The following is a 21,669-nucleotide window of genomic DNA, read 5'->3' as shown; positions in this document are numbered from 1 at the left end:
ATCCAGCAGCTGCATGTGGAGGAGAGGGGAATTGAACCCGGTTCACCAGATTACGAGTCCACCACTCTTAACCACTACACCAAACTGGCTCTTAATGTTTAGTTAGTTAGCTACACACACACACACACACACACACACAATGGCGAATCCACCTGCTGGCTGAGTCACAGGAGAATCACAGAATTGTAGAGTTGGAAGAGACCATGAGGATCGATCACTCCATTCCCCTGCAATGCAGAGGAGGGAAGATTTTTGCCATGCCTTTGGACCGTGGTTTTACATACCTCACTTTGACAAGCCGTGAGCCTCTATATTTAGGCCTTAAAATGGAATTGTGAAATGTCTCGTACATCTGTTGGGAGAAAGCAAAAGTGTTCTTTTAGCAAAGAGAACTTAGGGTCGTCCGAGGAACACCTGCTCATACTAGATCTGCAGAGCCACATTGCAGAGATATCCTCCGCATAGCTGTCAACTTGCAGATTTGAAAATAAGGGACCAGCAGCCTCGAAAATAAGGGATCAGCACCCAAAATAAGGAATTTTCCAAGCACAGGTATGTTCAACTTCTGAGCCCCTCCGAGCCAAAGGCAGAAAGCCCAGCCAGCAGCCAAACGAAACCGCAAGCGGTGGTTCCCACAGCGCAGCAACCCAGCAAAGGGGATGCCGCAAGGAAAACCACCGTCACCTCTCCACTGGGAAGCGCTGAGCAAAGGCGAATTCCCAGGCAACACCGATGATTTGATCGGCACAAGGCATGGAAGCTCCACCCCCCCCAGTCGTTCTTTGACTCCTTATTGGGTGAGCAATGCAGCCAAGCAACACAGTTGGAGCCTCCCTCCTCCCTGGCCGGCAGGGAGGGAGGGAGAGAAGCTGCTTACTTTGAAACCCGGGAAATTTAAGGGACATCATCAATAAGGGACAGCAGCGGGACACAGCGCTGGGATAAGGGGCTTTCCCGCCAAATAAGGGATGGTTGACAGCTATGGTCCTCTGTAATGCAGAAAAAACAATTTTCGCTCAGTTGAATCATACCTGCCCATTGCTCCAGTTCAGCTGCAGTAGCACAAGGCAAGAGCTTGCGTCACGAACAGCTGCCTAGTTCGTCTTCATTTGTTTCTCAGAACCCCAAGCACTATTAAGAAGTAATTTTAGGAAGGCTACATTTCTCACGTGATTTCAGTATTTAAACTGTGCAACCCTATGCATGCCTACCCAGAAATCGTGAATTGGATGGAGCTTTCTCCCATTGTGAGTGTGTAGGCTTGCAACTGGGCTGAGCGTTCCTGAATTGGATGGGTTGAAAAGGAGTGAAAAAATGGATTGTCCACTGCTTCCAGACTGGTGCTGTTGGACCTGTTCCATATCTGCTATTGGGTCCCCGGAGCACAGACTCACACAAAGCGGCAAAACGTCCTTGCAGGTTATTAACAGGGTTTTATTTGAAATACATATATGCAGAACAAAGGTACAGAGCGATAAGCTCGCAACCTGCACACCCCAGTAAGGGTGCGCCCACTTTTTATACCCCTTAGAATGCATGGACACGTATTTACATGTAAAACATGTGATTTACACTAATAGCAATAAGATGGGGCTTTGTTTCTTGTGTTACCCTCCTCCTTTTCAGTTCGCCTCCTCCCTTTCAGCCTCCCCCTGTCTGGGTTACAATAACACCCATTCAACTTTGCTCTTATCTTCTACCCGCCTAAGCCAGACATTCCAGAGAGAGAGGCCCATTTTTACTGTAACATCTGAGAGAGGAGTGCCATCTCACAGTGGCCCAGCTGGGAGGTAGGGGAATAAAACTGATTTCTCTCCCCCACCCCACCCCCAAGCCGATTTCCATTTTGTAAAATCAATTTTGGTGGGGTATAGTTGATGCGAGTATAGCTGATGAGCCTGATCCTGGAGATTTACAGAAGAATGAAGGGGTTTTAGGTTGCCTCTGCTCCAACCCCAGAACACCCCATTTCAGGGCTGACTGGTTGCTGTCGACAAAAATACTATTAATGCTAAATTGGTGCCCATAGAACTTTTCACAGGTATAGCAAGGGCCTCTCTGGCAAATGCACCCCATGCTGATGAAGATCTTCTCTTCCTACAGAAAGGCATCTCCACCCCATCCTAGCCCTTTCCAGCCAGCAAATGTGAGGGTTAAGATTGCTCTGTAAATCACCCACTAGCCTCAAAGCCATGGGTAGGCAAACTAAGGCCCGGGGACCAGATCTGGCCCAATCACCTTCTAAATCTGGCCCACGGACGGTCCGGGAATCAGCATGTTTTTACATGAGTAGAATGTGTGCTTTTATTTAAAATGCATCTCTGGATTATTTGTGGGGCATAGGAATTCATTCTTTTCTTTCTTCTCCAAAATATAGTCTGGCCCCCCACAAGGTCTGAGGGACAATAGACTGGCCCCCTGCTGAATAAGTTTGCTGACCCCTGCACAAAGCTATCCATCTCAGAGAGCGTTTGAGCCCAGTTCTCCAGAACTGAAATTCTCTTTGCTGGACTGGAATGTCTTCTTGCGTAATCTGTGTCCAAAAAGGTAAAGGTAAAGGTACCCCTGCCCGTACGGGCCAGTCTTGACAGACTCTGGGGTTGTGCGCCCATCTCACTCAAGAGGCCAGGGGCCAGCGCTGTCCGGAGACACTTCCGGGTCACGTGGCCAGCGTGACAAAGCTGCATCTGGCGAGCCAGAGCTGCACACGGAAACGCCGTTTACCTTCCCGCTGGTAAGCGGTCCCTATTTATCTACTTGCACCCGGAGGTGCTTTCGAACTGCTAGGTTGGCAGGCGCTGGGACCGAGCAGCGGGAGCGCACCCCGCCGCAGGGATTCAAACCGCCGACCTTTCAATCGGCAAGTCCTAGGCGCTGAGGCTTTAACCCACAGCGCCACCTGTGTCCAAAAAGTCTTTTGCAAATGTTCTACCACTTCCTAAGAATGCATTTTCATTCGTAGCATCTTGCCATTTGTTTTCTAAACACAAACAATAAATAAGAAGAAGCCTGCCCGTATTTTAGACATGTCCAGTTTTATTTGTCTTTTATCCAGTTAACTTGCTTTGCAACTTCTGTATAAAGTGATTTAACAAATGCAAATAACAACAACCAGTTCATATAATCTATAAATTTAGTAGACTTGAATGACAAAACTCATCAAACACTTTATAACTGAAAGATAGCCTTACGTCCCATATGAAAATGAAAATATTTCCTGCACAGTTTTATTACTTTCCAATGACTTGTTATATTTATCCTTCTTTATAGGAGTTCAAAGTGGTGTGCATGTAGGCTTACTCCATTTTGTTGTACAAAGTTTGTGTTTCTGGTATTAATTATCATGAGATGGTTAAAGCAAAATTTAATATCAAGGGAAGACTTAAGAGCACAATCCTACGTGTGTTTACTTGGAAGCAAGTTCTACCATAAGTTCAGTGGAACTTATGTTCTAGAGAGAATACAACCTTAATGTTGAATCTGTTTTTTTTTTAATGACTGCCAAGTCTTTTGACCATGGGCATAGCCAGGATTTTTCTTGAGGATGGTGGTGCAGAACCTCAGTTAGTTAATTATCTTTATTGATTTACTTGATGGGGGGCAGCTGCACCCCTGCTTTTGACAAAGATTTAGTTTCCTCCTCCCGCTGCAAATTCCCACGATGTCCTGGTCTGCAGAAAGGAGATAATCGCGCTTCCCTACTTAACAGTGTGCTGCAAGACTCCTAACAGTGAGGCAATGCAGTTTCTGGTACAGAAATGTTATTGCTGTTACTATGGTTTAATGGCCACCTGAGCAGCGGCTCAAGGCTTTGGAATGTTAGATGGAGACACAACTTGCTTGGTAGCTGAGATGCTGAGATAAATTGCTGGTGAATAATCCCAGGTGTCTTCTCAATGTATTCTTATCACATACCACAGCAGTTCATCATCTCGGTTTCATCTCAAATTGCGCAGCATCCCTATCAACATAGGGATCATCCACACTCATTTTCCTCCGGACTTTCTAGGCACAGCTTTGCACTTTTCCAGTCTTTACCCGAGTACTATTTTATTTTATTTTATTTGCCCCTCCACTTTCCCTGTGAAAACCCCACTAGCATAGCTAGGGGGCAGGGCGGCTGACCACACCGGGCGACACTTTTTTTGGAGGGCGGAACCACACAGCTCTACCCCTGGGTCAAGCCTGGCCTGAAGAGGAGAGTCAATTCTCTGCCCCTCTCCTCGGCCGGGCAACACCACACAAGGATGCTGCTGAGGTAGCTTTCTCGCGCCCATCCACAGTTCCACTCTCCATTCTTTAACGCTTTCTGCAATCAGCAGAAAACCCAAATTGCTGTTTGTTCTGATTCAGCATCAAAGAGTGGATTTTCCTGGGGAAAGTGAAGGAAGTGGGGAAAGTGCTCAGACTTTTCTAGACTTGGGCCTAGAAAGCCCTGTATGTGGATGAGCCCATAGATGAACCAGGATGCCACCTATATATATGTCCTGTCACATAATCGCATGCAAAGGCGATTTTTTCGCTTTCTGAGCCACTTCGCTGCTTTCCAGACAGGGCTGCATTCCCCCCCCCCTCTCTTTTTTATATTTCCCTAATAATTGTGACATTTGTTTTTCTTTAGGGATCAGCACCATTCTCCCTGACACAATTGCAGGACCATCTCTCTAGAAGTCAATAGGGAGAATATTGGAAACATTATTATTATTATTATTATTATTATTATTATTATTATTATTGCCCCACCCATGTGGCTGGGTTTCCCCAGCCAATCTTTGCAAGAGGTGGGGGAAACTACTCAGATAGCCTCTTCAGAAAGATACTATGACGGATGGCATCAAAAGCTTCCAAGAAGTTGAAAATAATAAATAAGGGTTCACCCATTCTGTCTCCCTATCAACAGATCCAATGTCACAGAGTGATCAAGGCAATGTCAGGCCCAAAATTGATCTTGAAATCATACTGAAATAGATCCTAGACTTTGCCAGACATCACCTCTTCATTAGAGTAACAAGCCACAGTGGACAAGGTCGCTCAAACATATTGATGGTCGGCTAGATGTAACCAAAGATCTTGTCCACACCCTCAGAATACCTTTAAAATATCCATAAAAACTGGATCTGATAGCACCTCCGCTGAGCACCTCCACTGATTAAACTGCAGAGAGTCCAGTTCATGGCAATCGGGAGCAAATTTACCAAACATTCCACAGCATCTCTCCCCAGGCCAAATTGCACGAGGCCATGGACTGTTGACATGAACAGCTGACAATGAGAAGATGCAATGGTGAAAATAAATCCTTCTTTGATACCAGCATTTCCATTGAGTAGGCTCCATAATGAGCTCACCTCTTAACGCACTTAATTGAACTTGTCACCAGTCTTCATCTCCTTTCTAACCATTGCACTGCAACATATCCATCACTTGGGTCATCTTCATATCCACAGAGCAACTAGGGATTTGACAGGAGCACCACAGCAGGAAGTTCACCAGAGGACTCATTACACTCCAAGGGCGGACCATTTTAATAGTTCCCCCACCCGTGCAGGGGAGTAGAGCTGTGGAAAGTCTAAAGTTAAACAGGAAGTTTTCTGGCCATGGCCAGAGAAATCCAAATCAAGAGTCTGTCCTGCATGCCCTGGGTTAATGACATGTTGGGTCAGCCCCATGGAAGCCATGAAATCCTAAGCCTTGGGATTTATGTCCAGAGTTACACAGGACAATCATTCTGGGAGTTTTCAGCACCAAATCCACGACCACCTCTGACAGTTCAAGCAGGAAGACAGATGAGCAGGAGAGGGGGCAGAATCCTCAATCTGCCCTGAATACCAAAGTTATCCATGCCTTTTCCTCCTTGCACATACCCCGGGTGAATGAAGAAAGAAACCATTATTGCAGTATTGGTATAAAAGGGTAAAGGGACCCCTGACCATTAGGTCCAGTTGTGGCCCACTCTGGGATTGCGGCGCTCATCTCACTTTATTGGCCGAGGGAGCCGGTGTACAGCTTCCGGGTCATGTGGCCAGCATGACTAAGCCACTTCTGGTGAACCAGAGTAGCGCACGGAAACGCTGTTTACCTTCCCGCCAGAGCAGTACCTATTTATCTACTTGCACGTTGACATGCTTTCGAACTGCTAGGTTGGCAGGAGCCGGGACCAAGCAACGGGAGCTCACCCCATCATGGGGATTCGAATCGCCGACCTTCTGATCAGCAAGTCCTAGGCTCTGTGGTTTAACCCACAGCGCCACCCGCGTCCCGGTATTGGTATATTCCCCCACAATCCCCTATTTCCAGCCTCACCCACCTCTGTTTTCAGATGCACACACTGTGAGGCAATGCACAATCAGTCTTCAATGAGCTTCTATTTTCAGAATGAAAACAGTGTCTCAAGAAGCACTTTGTGGGACAAAAATTATTTTTGGTTTCTGTCAGTCCCCGTTGATTCTAAAATAAACAATCACGCACATGCAGCCTTTCTCTGTTTTTGTTCTCTGCCTTTAGAATTCAAGCTCACCAGATCAAAACCTCAGGCTATCATTTACCTGGCATCCTGAGCACACCCAACCAAGGAGGACAAACAATCAGGAGTTCAATTCTTTATTGACAAAAGCAGGCACTCGCAGCAGCTCCTGAGGTGCACTGAATAAAAACACACACGCTTCTAGACACTACTTAGTTGGCATTCACTTTCCCAAGCTGGTGTCCCAGCTGAACCATTGAAGCAGCAGGGGAACCACACATTTGTTGCTGTTGTTTAGTCACTTAGTCATGACCCCATGGACCAGAGCACACAGGGCACTCCTGTCTTCCACTGCCTCCCTCGGTTTGGTCAAACTCATGTTGGTAGCTTCGAGAACACTGTCCAATCATCTTGTCCTCTGCCCTCCCCTTCTCCTTGTGCCCTCAATATTTCCCAACATCAGGGTCTTTTCCAGGGAGTCTTCTCTTCTCATGAGGTGGCCAAAGTATTGGAGCCTCAGCTTCAGGATCTGTCCTTCCAGTGAGCACTCAGGGCTGATTTCCTTCAGAATGGATAGGTTGGATCTTCTTGCAGTCCATGGGACTCTCAAGAGTCTCCTCCAGCACCAGAATTCAAAAGCATCAATTCTTCGGCGATCAGCCTTCTTGATGGTCCAGCTCTCACTTCCACATCACATCACAACTGGAAAAACCAGAGCTTGAACTATACGGACCTTTGTCGGCAAGGTGATGTCTCTGCTTTTTAAGATGCTGTCTAGGTTTGTCATCGCTTTTCTCCTAAGAAGCAGGCGTCTTTTAATTTCATGAATGCTGTCACCATCTGCAGTGATCATGGAGCCCAGGAAAGTAAAATCTCTCACTGCCTCCATTTCCTCCCCTTCTATTTGCCAGGAGGTGATGGGACCAGTGTCCACGATCTTAGTTTTTTTGATGCTGAGCTTCAGACCATATTTTGCACTCTCCTCTTTCACCCTCATTAAGAGGTTCTTTAATTCCCCCCCCCCCAAAAAAACCCAACAACAGGGACCACACATACTCCAGACTTAATCTGATGGAGTTTTTGCGCAAGTGATTTCTCCTAAACCGAAGTTGCCACTGTGCTTGCCTCTTCGAGCCTCTCCTAATTCTATGAGACAGTGCGGCAGGCGATGGCAGGAATTCAACCAGCTCATCCTCCGCCTGAGGAACCTCTTCCTCTGCTTCTGTTATGTCCACCATCTCTGACTGCTGAGACTCTCCCCTTCCTCCAGGCCTAGCTCCTGCCTCGCTGGTGGCACAAAACCCCATAATCACTGACCCACCTTCAGTTTCAAAGACCTCTGTTGATATGCAACATCTCATAGCTTCCAAATTCCACTTTAACTTTTGCAATATCTCAGATGAATTATTATTCACCTTTGCCCACCTTTTCTTACACAACATGTAGGGTTCTGAACTAAGTCAGCCTTGTCAACAAGAGGACCATCACCCTTTGGTCAGATTTTTCAGCAAGTCTTTCTAAAGAACATAACAACTTCCATACATGACCACTGACATGATATTTGTTTGTTCATTTCATTTTTACCCTGCCCTTTCTCTGAGCAGCTCAAGGTGGGATTCTCCTCATTCAGTCTTCACCACAAACCTGTGTGAGGTACGTCAGACCAGGAGAGAGTGATTGTCAGGGACTGGGCAGAGGAGGAATGGTGGAGACCGCCGGCCTATCTTGACCCCTCCAGGGAGGAGGAAGAAGAAGCCAGTATAGATTTACAACAGTGTTTTGAGGGAGGTCACAACTCAGAGGCAGATGATGGGAATTTGTCGACCCCTGAGCTAAACACACAGAAGTCAGGAATGGAGCGAAATGGGTTGGTGTATGCAGGGAGGGGGGCGGTAAAGCAGCATACACAAACACAAGCCCTGCACACTTTTTGCTCTCACATGTTCAGGGAGAGCAAGAGAGCAACACCATCACAGTCACCTGATCAGTTATTGTGAGCGTTTGAGGAAATTCAGAATGGCACATGATACAAAAAGAGAACCTTATCCCCTGTCATTCCTGGGGTTCCAAGTAGTTAACAATTTAGTGACCATTCATTTCATTTCATTTCAAAAAAATTATAAACCACTTGATTGTAAAAAATAATAATCAAAGTGGTTTACAAAATGTAAAACAGTAAAATCAAGAAGAATTTACAACCCTGCTTCAAAAGACACAAAAGTTAAAATACAGAAACAGATTAAAATAACCCCATTTACACATTAAAAGACCATCCAAGAGGCTCTTTTAAGAATTTGTGTAAAAAGTAAAGGGACCACTGACCATTAGGTCCAGTCATGACCGACTCTGGGGTTGCGGTGCTCATCTCGCTTTATTGGCCGAGGGAGCCGGCGTACAGCTTCCGGGTCATGTGGCCAGCATGACTAAGCCGCTTCTGGTGAACCAGAGCAGCACATGGAAACGCCATTTACCTTCCCGCCGGAGCGGTACCTATTTATCTACTTGCACTTTGACGTCCTTTCAAACTGCTAGGTTGGCAGGAGCAGGGACCGAGCAACGGGAACTCACCCCGTCATGGGGATTCGAACCGCCGACCTTCTGATTGGCAAGCCCTAGGCTCTGTGTTGTGTTAAAAATATCATCAGTCATGTTGCCCATCACCACCTCTGTTTGCCCAAGACTTCCCCGAGTCTGCAGAGTGCATTCTTTTGATCATTTTAGGAAAGTATTTATCAGTTGTTTTACACTTCGTGCTCCAAAACTAGTTTCCTGTTCACATTCTCAAACACACGCAATTACTTTATCAGTCTCTTTCATGTCTTTCTTCTTTCTATCCAAGATGAAGAAGACTTTTCATGCCCTCGTAATTTTAATTGCCATTGTTTGTTCTTCTTCTAATCTTAACATATCCTTTTCAAAGCAGCACAACAAGAACTGCAGCTTTATTCGAGGTGTGGCAAATACAATTAACTTACACAGATTTTTGTGCCAGTACTGTCACTCTTGTATAAGCCAATTAAGTTTGCTACACGGCAATGCAAGTATTTTGGTTCTATTAAAAGTATTTCCTAGTCAAATAAAAGTCCCAAGGTGGTGCTTTGCTTTTCAGTAGGTGATTAGTGTTTTCTCAGGGGAACCATCTACTGCAACTCAATTTTTTTTTCCTGTGTGGCAACAGTAAACGCAAAATACAACCCTATTTAGGTATGTGAGGAAAACCCTCTCCCCCACCAGCCATGATGCTTCAGGTCTGCTACTGACTTCCTATAAAGCCATGGTGGTGGTTTAAAGTGCAATAAGGGTAAGAATAGGGAGTTGAATCACACTCCCACCAACTTGAACCTTCCCAACAACCTTTTTTTTAGTTCATTCTCTCTCTCTCTCTCTCTCTCTCTCTCTCTCTCTCTCTCTCTCTCTCCCCCCCCCCAACCCGTTCCTGATGAGACTCAATGACCTGCAATAATTCTTGCCGAGAGAACAACCAAGTTTTAAAACAGTGCATTTGGGGCAGAAAACCAGAGATGGAGGTGAGTTCTCCTTCTCTTGAATTGACAGCAGCCCCATATCCGGAGCTATGCGGAAGGGGCCATTGTAAATCAATAAGGAACTACAAAAACCTAGTGTAATGCAACAAGTGTCTGATATCATGAGTACAATTGGTGCTGTTCATTTATTAATTTAAATTTAATTGGATTTTAAGTGCTGGTTACCCAAGTGCTCATCTAGGTCATAGACGTAATTGGCTTCTGATGGGTCCCATTCCAAATAGATAGGTTGTATCTGTACAGTGTGACATTATCTGACTGAACGAAGTCTAACTTCACAAACACAGCACCACAACCTCATTAGTGGTAGTAATAATGTTTCTTCCAAATAACCGTGGAATGTTAATAACGTAGACGGGGAAATGAGTCATTCCTAATTCCTTCTCAAAAGTAGCATCTGAGAAGACTACTGTAATGGGATGGTAGAGATAATATCATCCAGTTGTTCCTTATTCATTAAAATGCAGTTCTGTTCTCCTTGGGAACTGGATCACAGAGTTTCCTAGTGATTTTTTAAAAAATTTTAATTAAAAAAGATAATAGACGTACTGTGCTCTTTTGAAGTGACAACTCAAAGAGTTTAAACATAAAACAGTTTAAATATGAAAGCTTGCTTTTGAGGTTTGTGAAGCTAAGAGATATATAAATCTGTCTTGGCATAGTATCAGCAAACCAGGAAGAAAATATTTTCTTATAACCTTACTATGAGCTCTCTGTTGCTTTAATGGTTACATCTATCTTTTGATATCATAAGGTGGTACATAGGTTAGGATTCAAAACAGTGTTGGGAAAACTGGAGGAGAAGGAAGAGATAGCCTTTAATATTAACCTATGATTGAATTACTAAAATGAGGTTTGTCAGAGCTCCACCTGTTTGTAAGTTCAGGGTCAGAGCAGGGAGGTGTCTCCCCAAGCTGGATGAATGAGCAGTAAAGTACTTTGAGGGTTCCCCCCCCCCCACACACACACGCAATCAGGAGGCATATAAATTTGATGAAATAACTAAACAATAAAAAAACCGGCAAATGCAATTCAATGTAAGCAAGTGCAAAACATTCTAATTTCACATATCTTCTCATGGGGTCTGAACAGGGGCTGGCTGACCAGGAAGAAGACCTTGGGATCAGAGGGATAGCTTGATAACTTGATAGCCACCCAAAACTGTCAGATGGGCAGGGTACAAATAATAACTGATGGTGAAGATGTTGACCCAATGTGCTTTAGCTGTGAAATATGTGAATGCTGTGCCTAGGGATCATGAGGGGAAAGACGGAAAATAAAACTGCCAATATAATAAAGCTGTTATATATCTGTGGTGCAGCTCATAGGACTTTGGGAAACTGATCCTTCGGTGGAAGGCGAAAATGTTTAAAGTGGCTCATGGAGCTGAAGAAATGGAATTACACCCACTCCCTGCTAATGTCAAAGATTTGGGACCACCCCCAAAAAACATTGAATAAGCAAACAGTCATGGTGGGCATGCTGGCTCCATGTTAGACCCAAATTGGGCCTCTGAAGCCTTGTCTGAATTGGCCTGTAATGACTACAAGCTACATCTACTCAAATTTTCTCCTGTACACAACTATTAAAAGTGCGGGTGTCCTGTCCTCTTTGTCACCTGGTCACCCTTCAAATCCTGGTAACGTCCAACAAGAAGAAGACCCTTCTTTAACATTTGCATTTTATTTATATTATTTACTCTGCTCTATATTATTCCACTAGGGACATGGGTGGTGCTGTGGGTTAAACCACAGAGCCTAGGACTTGCCGATCAGAAGGTCGGTGGTTCGAATCCCCGCGATGGGGTGAGCTCCCGTTGCTTGGTCCCTGCTCCTGCCAACCTAGCAGTTCGAAAGCACGTCAAAGTGCAAGTAGATAAATAGGTACCACTCCGGCAGGAAGGTAAACGGCGTTTCTGTGCACTGCTCTGCTTCGCCAGAAGCGATTTAGTCATGCTGGCCACATGACCCGGAAGCTGTACGCCGGCTCCCTTGGTCAATAAAGCGAGATGAGCGCCACAACCCCAGAGTCAGCCACAACTAGACCTAATGGTCAGGGGTCCCTTTACCTTTACCTATATTATTCCACTAACTCAATTCTGTACACAGGGCACGAATGACATTGGTCGACAAAAGAGATCGACACAACTGGCCAGCTCCTTCTTGCAGGACATTACCAGGATTTTATCGGGGAAATCAACCATGTGAGTTGTACCTGTGCATGAAAGACTGTATGCATGTAGGCACCATGCAGTCGGCTATCTTGTGGGAGTGGCGAATCATGGCCAGAACACCAACACACAGGGAGACTGCTGGCTCAAGTCTCTATAAAGTATTGACCAAACTTGTCTAAGACTACTGAAAACAAGTGATGAGCTGCCATACTAGGGTGTGCAACTTAAATTTTGGGGTGAGTTTAAGGGCTGAAACTTAAATTTTGCTAATTTCTTCAGTGACAGGCCTTAAAAATACGTTTTTGCGAGTGCTGAATTCAAAACTTTCATGATTGGGCAAGTTTAGTTTTAGGATGAAGAAGCCCACAAACTGCTTTCGGAAAACCAAACGATTTTGATTTTACCTTCTGAAAATGTCAGGAAATGCTTAACAACAACAACAACAACAACAACAACAAGGTACAACTGTATTTGTAATTTTTTTCTGTGCAATTTTACACATATTTTACTAAACAAGCAAAACTAAGTTATATTAATATAACCAAAATCTCTTTTGAATTCCTAAGTCGTTCCAACTTTTTAGCACCCCTCATATTTTGGGAAGTTGAAAATTGAAAAATCCAGCACGCCCTACTGCCGTTTGCAAACCAGCCCTTAGAGAAACAGGACTTGGGAGTTTCATCTAATGCAAGATCTGAGAGAGATGAAGGCTATATGCATGCTTAAATGGGAGTGAGCCCAACTGGAGACAGGGACAATAATAATTCCCAGTACACATGCACAGGACTGAGCTTATGAGGTCTAGTTTCACAACATTCTCTCTACTCCTTGAGAGAAGGATCTCAGGTGATAAGCAAATAATTATCCAGGTCAAGAAGAATTATAGCAAGAGTACCTGTGACATTAAACATATTTGTGCTGCCTTTAAAAATACAAATAAAATCAGCGTCGGGAGGAGGAATATAATTATTGGAGCACTGAAGGCACGTTGGTGGTGATTTAAACCTTTCATCCCCCTGCTGCAGCCCTGAGGGATATATCTGTTCTGTGGAGCTGGTATTTTCTTTTTGGGAAATCCACTGGATTTCTCCAGAAGAAAATGCCACTTTCAGAGAAGGTTTTTTTCCTCCCTCAGGACTGCAGCAGTGAAAGAAATGCTATTTATGCTCCAATAAGTATCAGCTTCCAACCTCCCAGCTATGTTTCCATTTCTTAAAAGCAACAACCTTGTCCATCAAGGGCAGAGACACATTTGATAGCATGTCTCGTTTGGTCATCACATATGCAACATTCGCCACTTGAGTAGGAATTAGAGGAGACGGCCATTGTTAACCTCGGAGAATTTGAATGATTAGGAAATGAGAAAGTTTTTTGTTTGTCACTGACTCCTTCCCTTGACTCAGCTCCACCTAAGGAGCATGTTTTCCAGATTTTCCAGATGTTACCGGCAGCTGATTGGTACACATGGCTAATCATCCTTCCGGCAGGAATCCTGACATTCCTGCACCTTTGTCATCGTAGGGAAAGCATCATCCACTCTCTATGTTTAGGTCTCAGTGGGAAAGTCTGGCACTTAGATATATGGCCTGCCGCTCCCACAGAAGGCATTCAAATTTAGGTGGGTCGCATTTAGGTCATATGTCATTATTCCCCACAGTGCCGGATTTACGTATAAGCTAAACAAGCTATAGCTTAGGGCCCCACTCTCTTGGGAGCCCCAAAAAAAATTAAAGGAAAAAAAACTGGATGTACATTTCCAAAATATAAGATTAAAAAACCCAAATAAAATAAAACCTACATACAGCAACAGTATTTTGTGCTGCGTAGGCTCCTATAATGTAAGCAATGGGCCCCGCCTGCTAGCCTGCTCCCTAAAATATCACTGGTTTGCTCATTTCTATATACAGTAATACCTCGGGTTGAAGTAGCTTCGGGATAAGTAATTTTGGGTTGCGCGCTGTGGCGACCCAGAAGTAATGGAACGTGTTACTTCCAGGTTTTGCAGCTCGCGCATGCGCAGTGTCAAAATGCTGTCACGCGCATGCACAGAACTGGCGAATCATGACCCGCAGATGCACGGATGCAGGTCGTGTAATGGATCCCACTGTATAGGGTGCCTACATTCTGCATGTGCAGATGGCTTTACATACCTATTAGGTCCAGAAATTGCCACATAGCATATATTCAACACAAAAAGCAGCAGCAATTTGTTGTTGACAAAGGACAGCTGGACATATAAAGGGCCCCATTACCTCCAGTAGCTCAGGGCCTCATCAAACCTAAATCCGGCCCTGATTGCTCAGGATCACTTATCACCCCAAACTATTCACTGTCACAGATTATTGCTATATAACGGTGCCATGGACCTATGGTATGCACACCAAATGCACAAATCTCTTCAAAAAAATTTTAAAGTTTGGGGGTGTCTACTTAGTCATAGAATTGTAAAGTTGGAAGGAACCACCAAGGCTCATCGAGTCCGACCCCCCTGTAAAATGTGGATAATGTTGATACATACACCGATATAACCACAACGCATGTCCTTAAAATACATTGCCTTTTTACAATCTTGAATATATCCAATAGCAGGTTTTTTCCATCTTGGTTTCCCGTATGCCACCACAAGCCTACCCAAATTGTGCTTCTGGTCCTATTGTTTTCACCTCAGCCACTGACTCACTAAACAGCCTGAGGAGTCAAGCTTCTCTTCTCTCACTCTCAATCTTTCCCCACAATTTGCACTATGGAATTAATAATCCTGGCCTACTTTATGGTCTGTTGTAGTAGGGGTAGAAAAAACGTTTGAATGCTTCCACCAAGTGTGGGTTTGTGAAGGAATCCCTGCATATACAAAACTAGTCTCTGAGGGAAAGGCTAGGGCAGAACTCCTGTGTTGCATTTGTTTGGTCTGTACAACAAGCAAATACTCAGTTTCCTGTCCTTCTTTTAACATCTCTTGTTCGATATATTTAGGTTCTCAGTAAGTGAACACGTGATTGTTTAAAGAAGAACAGGAAACTGAATATTTGCTTGTTGTACTAACCAAACAAGTATATAGGCGTCTAAACAAAGACATCTGCACTCTCAAAGCCAGAGTCATAAATCTATAACCAATTAAACATTATCGCCATCATCATCTTCAGTAAGGCAGCAAATGAATACATCAAGGAAGGATTCACACGGATTAAAAACCAATTTCCAGAGGATAATCCAATTGCAACAGAACTGCCAGCAGCTCTTTAACATTCAAAATGCACACTCACTTTTGAGTACAATAAACGAGAATTCACTTATGGGATATCCAGATGCCTTTCTACTCTTTCCTTTAGACTGTTTTGGATACATTACTTTCCCCCAGTACTGGAACACTAATCAATTGCACAGGGAAAAAGCAACACTGTTCTCACATAGTAAATTTACTGATGCCTGCTTGGAGTGTATGAAACACAGGGCTGAGCCAAAAGCTACACATATCTTTCATGAACAACTTCAGCAATTTAAAAATGTTTGCCTACGCTTGTTAGTCAGCTGTTACCTGCCAATGCCCACAGAGTAAGCTGTCCTGGCATGCTTAGCCTAGTCATTACCCCTCACTTTAGGAGGAAACAAGCCTATTGTTCTCCCCTCAATCTACCTGCGAATTTAGTGATGTGAAGACTTCCAACCACATCTGGAGACCTCCGGGTTCCCCATGCCTTCCACAAATAGTCCAAATGCATCAGTAATCCTTTCTGTCATATGAATGCCACAGACCAAGGACAGAGATACAAGTCTAGCTTTGACCCCTGTTCAGATAGCGACTTGAACACATTCAGCAGACCTTATCTGTGAGATGGGCCGTCTTTGCTGGGATCTGACACGATGTGAGAAGCAGGTGTTGGGGAAAACAACCACCCATCGTTCTTATTTCCTATAATGGGTACTGCTGAGCAACGAGGACAGGAGGAAAAATAGGACAGGGCAGTGGTTTTCAACCAGTGTGCCATGGCACCCCGGGGGCCTTGAATGGTGGCCAGGGGTGCCGTGGGAAACACTGGCCTGTGTCCCACTTTCATTTCCTTCCTCTGATGCCTTTTTGTGTGAGAGTGGATTTCATGCTCTTTATTCAGCTCATAGTGGTGAGCAGTGGCGTAGCGTGGGTTGTCAGCACCCGGGGCAAGGCAAGTAATTTGCGCCCCCTAACCCGTGGATTTGCACCCCCTAACCCCCAGATGTTGCGGCCGGTGCGGCCGGCCCCCCCTGCACCCCCCACGCTTCGCCACTGGTGGTGAGGAGGAATGGACGTTCCCCCAGAAAGTCTGCTTTATATACATTATTTACACAATGGGCCCCACATGATTGGCTAATTCCAGGATTCTCCTGTAGGCCAATCAGGTTGCAGATTCACTTCCACCTGGAGCTGGATTGGGTGGCTCCTGTGGACCAAGCAGTCTGAATCCTATTGTTCTAGGACCAATCAGACTGCTGCATTCTGAATCCTATTCAACTCAGTACATAACATTGTGTCTCTACCTCCCAAAGGCTTGCACAGCTGTTTGTTGCAGCAGCCCTGGCTACAAGCTCTACAGGTGAATGGGGCCTTGGGCTGGTCAGGGGGCACTGGTTGCCAGGAGTTGAGGCGGCCTCAGAGTAAGCAGGCAAGTGGGCGAGGAAGCCCAGCCAGCCAGTCCGCCAGTCCTTGCTGTTGGGAATGGACAGACAAGTGGGAGGCCAATAGGCGCGGTGCTGGCCTTTCTTGTGCTTGCTGTGTGCAAGGCCTGCCTGGGCGCTGAGTGCCCAGTGCTGAAGGAGAGTCTTTCTGCCATACAGGCCTGGCAGCGCCCACTGCTGCCTCCCAAGGTAAGGTGCTGGCCTCATGTTCACCTTTGGCCAGTCTCTGTTGGGCCACTAAGGCTGGGGGCATCCTCTTCCCAGGCCCCTGTGGGGCAGTGTCAGGAGGCACCTCTCTTGGGGGCTGGAGGGGGCAGCTCAGAGATCGGGGCAGCAGCTGCCCAGAGGACTCCCAAGGAGAGAAGGCTGAGGGAACACTCCACAAGGGAGGGTGTTCAAAAAAGGGTGAGGCTGCCAGCTCTGCAGGCAAGGGGTGACATAACTGGGCTCTTGAGGCCCACAGGGGTGCCGCAGAAAGAATGTAGCTGGCCAAGGGAGCCGTGGATTCAAAAAGATTGGAAACCTCTGGAATAGGGAGATCATATACCACCAACTGCCCTGTGACAAAGATCCAGCAGGAAGGGAAAATGTCCTCAGAGCCTGTTCCCACCCTCCACAGGGACATCTCCCAGCAACTGCCCAGTGGGAAGGATCCCAAGGGCTTCCCAATTTCTTGATATTGCTTATTATTTTAGGTGTTGCTTCATGTTACTCGTAAGCCACCTTGGAAAGATCTGCATCTCCAACAGTGAAAATAAACAACTAAGATGAACAAATAATTTGCACATACCAGTTTCTCAATCCAATTTCCTGCCTCTCTAAATTGATCTGAGGACTGTCGAGACAAAGCAGGATTGTACTGGACGCCCATAATTTTGAAGTTGCTGCTGAAGTAGGTTAATCTCTGATCTGCAAAAGAAAAAGCGGGGGAATGATAAGGCCTCTGTTGTGTTAGAAAGTCCACATCTCTCCAGAATCACCAATAAATACATACCACTAAATATCTCAGAATGAGCATGCAGGGAAGGGGAGAACAATTCTCTCTCCCTCTTGCCACACTTGGCTACCTCTGGCCACTTTCTCCCCCTGCTCAGGCTCATCAGACTTCTGGAATTGGGCCTGGGAAGGTGTAAGTAACCTCAGCTGTTTGAAAATGGCTTAGAACTTTGAAGGAAGGGCCATAGCTCATGGCAGAAGATGAAATTTGCATGGGAAAGATTGCAGATCTGATTCCCAGCATTTCCAGGTTGGGCCAGGAGATAATCCTGAAACCCCAGACAGCTACTGCTACTGAGCTGGACTTGGTGTAAAGCAATTTCCTATGCCCCTATAAAGCAGTGGTTCCCAATTAGCTAATTACTGAGCCCCCCCCCCCTATTTTTCAAAAGCCAAGCCACGGACCCCGTACTTTTGATAACTCTGTGGTAGTTACCTCTGCAAAGCACTTTTTGGAAGAAAATGTTGGGTATCCCCTAATAAGCAAAGGATTGTAGGTATACTAAACAAGAGAGTAGGGCTGAGCGATATCTGGTTTGCAACATCATGATATGTCAGCAGCTAAACAGCACCTGATTCCAATATATCACGATGTCTGAAACAGGAGATCAGGCGTGGAGATGAGGGAAGGAGATTGAATGGGTGGGGGGAGGAGAGGAAGCAGAGTCACCTCCACCTCATGGTTTGAGTGTGAGGGCATGGGGATGGGGGATGCATCAAGCCTTCATCAGTGGGGCAGCCAGCGAAGATGCAGAGCCAGCGTTGTGTAGTGGTTAAGAGCGGTGGACTCGTAATCTGGTGAACCGGGTTCGCTTCCCCGCTCCTCCACATGCAGCTGCTGGGTGACCTTGGGCCAGTCACACTTCTTTGAAGCCTCTCAGCCCCACTCACCTCACAGAGTGTTTGTTCCAGGAGAGGAAGGGAAAGGAGAATGTTAGCCGCTTTGAGACTCCTTTGGGTAGTGATAAAGCGGGATATCAAATCCAAACTCTTCTATCCACTGTGGCTGCTGCTGCTTTCCTGCTCACTGAGAAAAGCTGCTCTGCCTCAGTGCCAGGGGAAGGTAGTGCCACTGTGACTTGTGAGGGCAATCGGCTGCTCTGTTCTCCATCAGCGTGAGGGAAGGCAGCCCAGATCAGCAGCGCTATCGGCTGAGATCAGTGCCAGATTTATGTATAACAAGCTATAGCTTAGGCCCCCACTCTCTTGGGGGCCTAAAAAAAAAAATAATTAAAGGGAAAAATAAACTGGATGTACATTTCCAGAGGGGTGCGGGTGGCGCTGTGGTTAAACCACAGAGCCTAGGTTCGAATCCCCACGATGGGGTGAGCTCCCATTGCTTGGTCCCTGCTCCTGCCAACCTAGCAGTTCGAAAGCACGTCACAGTGCAAGTAGATAAATAGGTACCGCTCCAGCGGGAAGGTAAACGGTGTTTCCGTGTGCTGCTCTGGTTCGCCAGAAGCGGCTTAATCATGCTGGCCACATGACCGCTGTCTGCGGACAAACACCAGCTCCCTCGGCCAATAAAGCGAGATGAGCGCTGCAACCCCAGAGTCGGCCATGACTGGACCTAATGGGCAGAGGTCCCTTTTACTCTTCTGGGAAGAAGAAGGAGGAAGAAAGAGACGCGGGTCCATCTTGGGCAAGTTGGCTGAAGGCTGGTTGGGAGAGATGTCTTCATCTCAATGGCTGCACTGCTGTGGGGAACAAGCCCGTCTTGAAATGACACTGCTGTAAGATCTGAGGCCCCCTCCACACAGACTGAAGGTGCAAATTGGTGAATAAACTGTATTTCTTAAAGCTACAACAGTCTCCGCTATGTGTCTCAATTCTCCAAAGGAGCACAGACCTTGTGTGAGTGCCTGGAATCCCCTTTACATTTCCAGAATATAAGATAAAAAAACAAATAAAATAAAGCCTACATACAGCAACAGTGTTTTGTGTTGTGTAGGCTCCTATTTGTTATGAGCAAATGGCTTTAGATACCTATTAGGTCCATAAATCACCACATAGCATATATTCAATACAAAAACCAGTGACAATTTGTTGTTGACAAAGGACAGCTGGACATATAAAGGGCCCCATTGGCTTCAGGAGCTGAGGGCCTCATCAAACCTAAATCAGGCCCTGGCTGAGATCATTGTACGATATCGGTGGTGCCTTGAAATTGGCTGCCCTGCTCTCCCTTGAGTGAGGAGAGGTATATTGCTGTGTATTGCAGGGTCAAAATTGTTAAAACGGTGTGATTTCAAAACCAATTTTGGCCAATATTGTGAAAAGCCACACAGTGCTAAAACAGACCACAAAATTTGTGATATTACCATGCAAAAATGGCAAAAAAATATTACCGTATTTTTTGCTCTATAAGACTCACTTTTTCCCTCCTAAAAAGTAAGGGGAAATGTGTGTGCGTCTTATGGAGCGAATGCAGGCTGCACAGCTATCCCAGAAGCCAGAACAGCAAGAGGGATTGCTGCTTTCACTGCACAGCGATCCCTCTTGCTGTTCTGGCTTCTGAGATTCAGAATATATTTTTTTCTTGTTTTTTCCCTCCAAAAACTAGGTGCATCTTGTGGTCTGGTGCGTCTTATAGAGCAAAAAATATGGTAGTTGGCAAGGGATGGGGCAATGGTGAAACCACTAATCGGGAACCACTGCTATAAAGCATGGTTTTCTACATCTCCTGTTGGTTCAGGAAAGCAGTCTTTCCTTGGCGAAGAGGATTCTGAGTGGCTGCTGAATGACTTGAACCCCTCAGTGACTCATAAATTGGAGCTTTTTGCACTAGCAGCAAATTGTAAGGCAGATTCGGAGGTATAATTTGAAACACACTGCGTATAGTGGTGGTGGCTCCCCATTTATAGTCTCACTTGCCTTGCTTGCTTTTGTTGGTTTATGCAGAGTATTCGCTCTATATGTAATTTTATTGATTGAGCTTGTATGGTTTTGTCATGGCCTTCAGCTGGCACAATAACCTTATTGAACTGAAATATGGTGAAATATGGTATGGATGGGTCAGGTTCCACCTGCATGTTCATCTTGCTATAAAAATTACACAGAAACAAAGGCCTGTGTCTCCTCCTTCTGAAAACTTAATGCTCCTTTGTCATGAAAGTTCATGGACCTGAAGGAGGAAGCTTGAAGAGTGATGCTCTTTCCGAGTTCCTCATCTAACCCTCTGTGATTTTTAAGGTTCAGACCAGCCCTTGAGCAGCTGAACAGAAAGTGGAGCAACTGAGAGAAAAGAAGGGAAAAGGGACTGATGTGGGAGACCAGTAGAGGGGGCAGGCAGAGTGACTGGGGGCGGAGTCAAGGGAAAGAAAGAAAAGGCATCTATGTGTGCTCAGACACACTGAATGCAGTAAAAGAGATCCTAGTGGAATTGAATGATTTTTTTTATGGTTCCCTCCCCATAAAGGTAAAGGGACCCCTGACCATTAGGTCCAGTTGTGACCGACTCTGGGGTTGTGACACTCATCTCGCTTTATTGGCCAAGGGAGCCGGCATACAGCTTCCGGGTCATGTGGCCAGCATGACTAAGCCGCTTCTGGCGAAACCAGAGCAGCACACAGAAATGTTGTTTACCTTCCCACCGGAGTGGTACCTATTTATCTACTTGCACTTTGAGGTGCTTTCGAACTGCTAGGTTGGCAGGAGCAGGGACCGAGCAACAGGAGCTCACCCTGTCGTGGGGATTCGAACTGCCAACCTTCTGATTGGCAAGTCCTAGGCTCTGTGGTTTAACCCACAGCGCCACCCACGTCCCTCCATTCAGGTTATATATGTGTGTAAATAAACCATGTAGTACCTTGGGTTAAGAACTGCGTCCCTTTCCCTCCCCATAA

General features: G+C 45.7%; 1 protein-coding gene across 2 annotated transcripts in view; it reads right to left on the bottom strand.

Annotated features, from left to right (window-relative positions):
* LOC310830074 (transmembrane protease serine 11B-like protein) overlaps nt 1-21,669 on the bottom strand; it is an 80,466-nt gene that overhangs the window by 43,202 nt on the left and 15,595 nt on the right. For both annotated transcript variants that reach the window (XR_014557472.1, XM_083709588.1), the window contains exons 3-4: nt 17,619-17,737; nt 285-352 (exon numbers count right to left, since the gene is read on the bottom strand). Coding sequence is in view for 1 of the 2 variants with exons in the window: in XM_083709588.1 (XP_083565714.1) it covers nt 285-352; nt 17,619-17,737 (187 nt within the window). In the remaining variant the exon portion in view is untranslated. The remainder of the gene's footprint in view (nt 1-284; nt 353-17,618; nt 17,738-21,669) is intronic.

The sequence above is a fragment of the Podarcis gaigeae genome (assembly GCF_964106915.1).
Source record: "Podarcis gaigeae genome assembly, chromosome: 13".
Classification (NCBI taxonomy): Eukaryota; Metazoa; Chordata; class Lepidosauria; order Squamata; family Lacertidae; genus Podarcis; species Podarcis gaigeae.
This window is presented reverse-complemented; position numbering and strand designations above follow the sequence as displayed.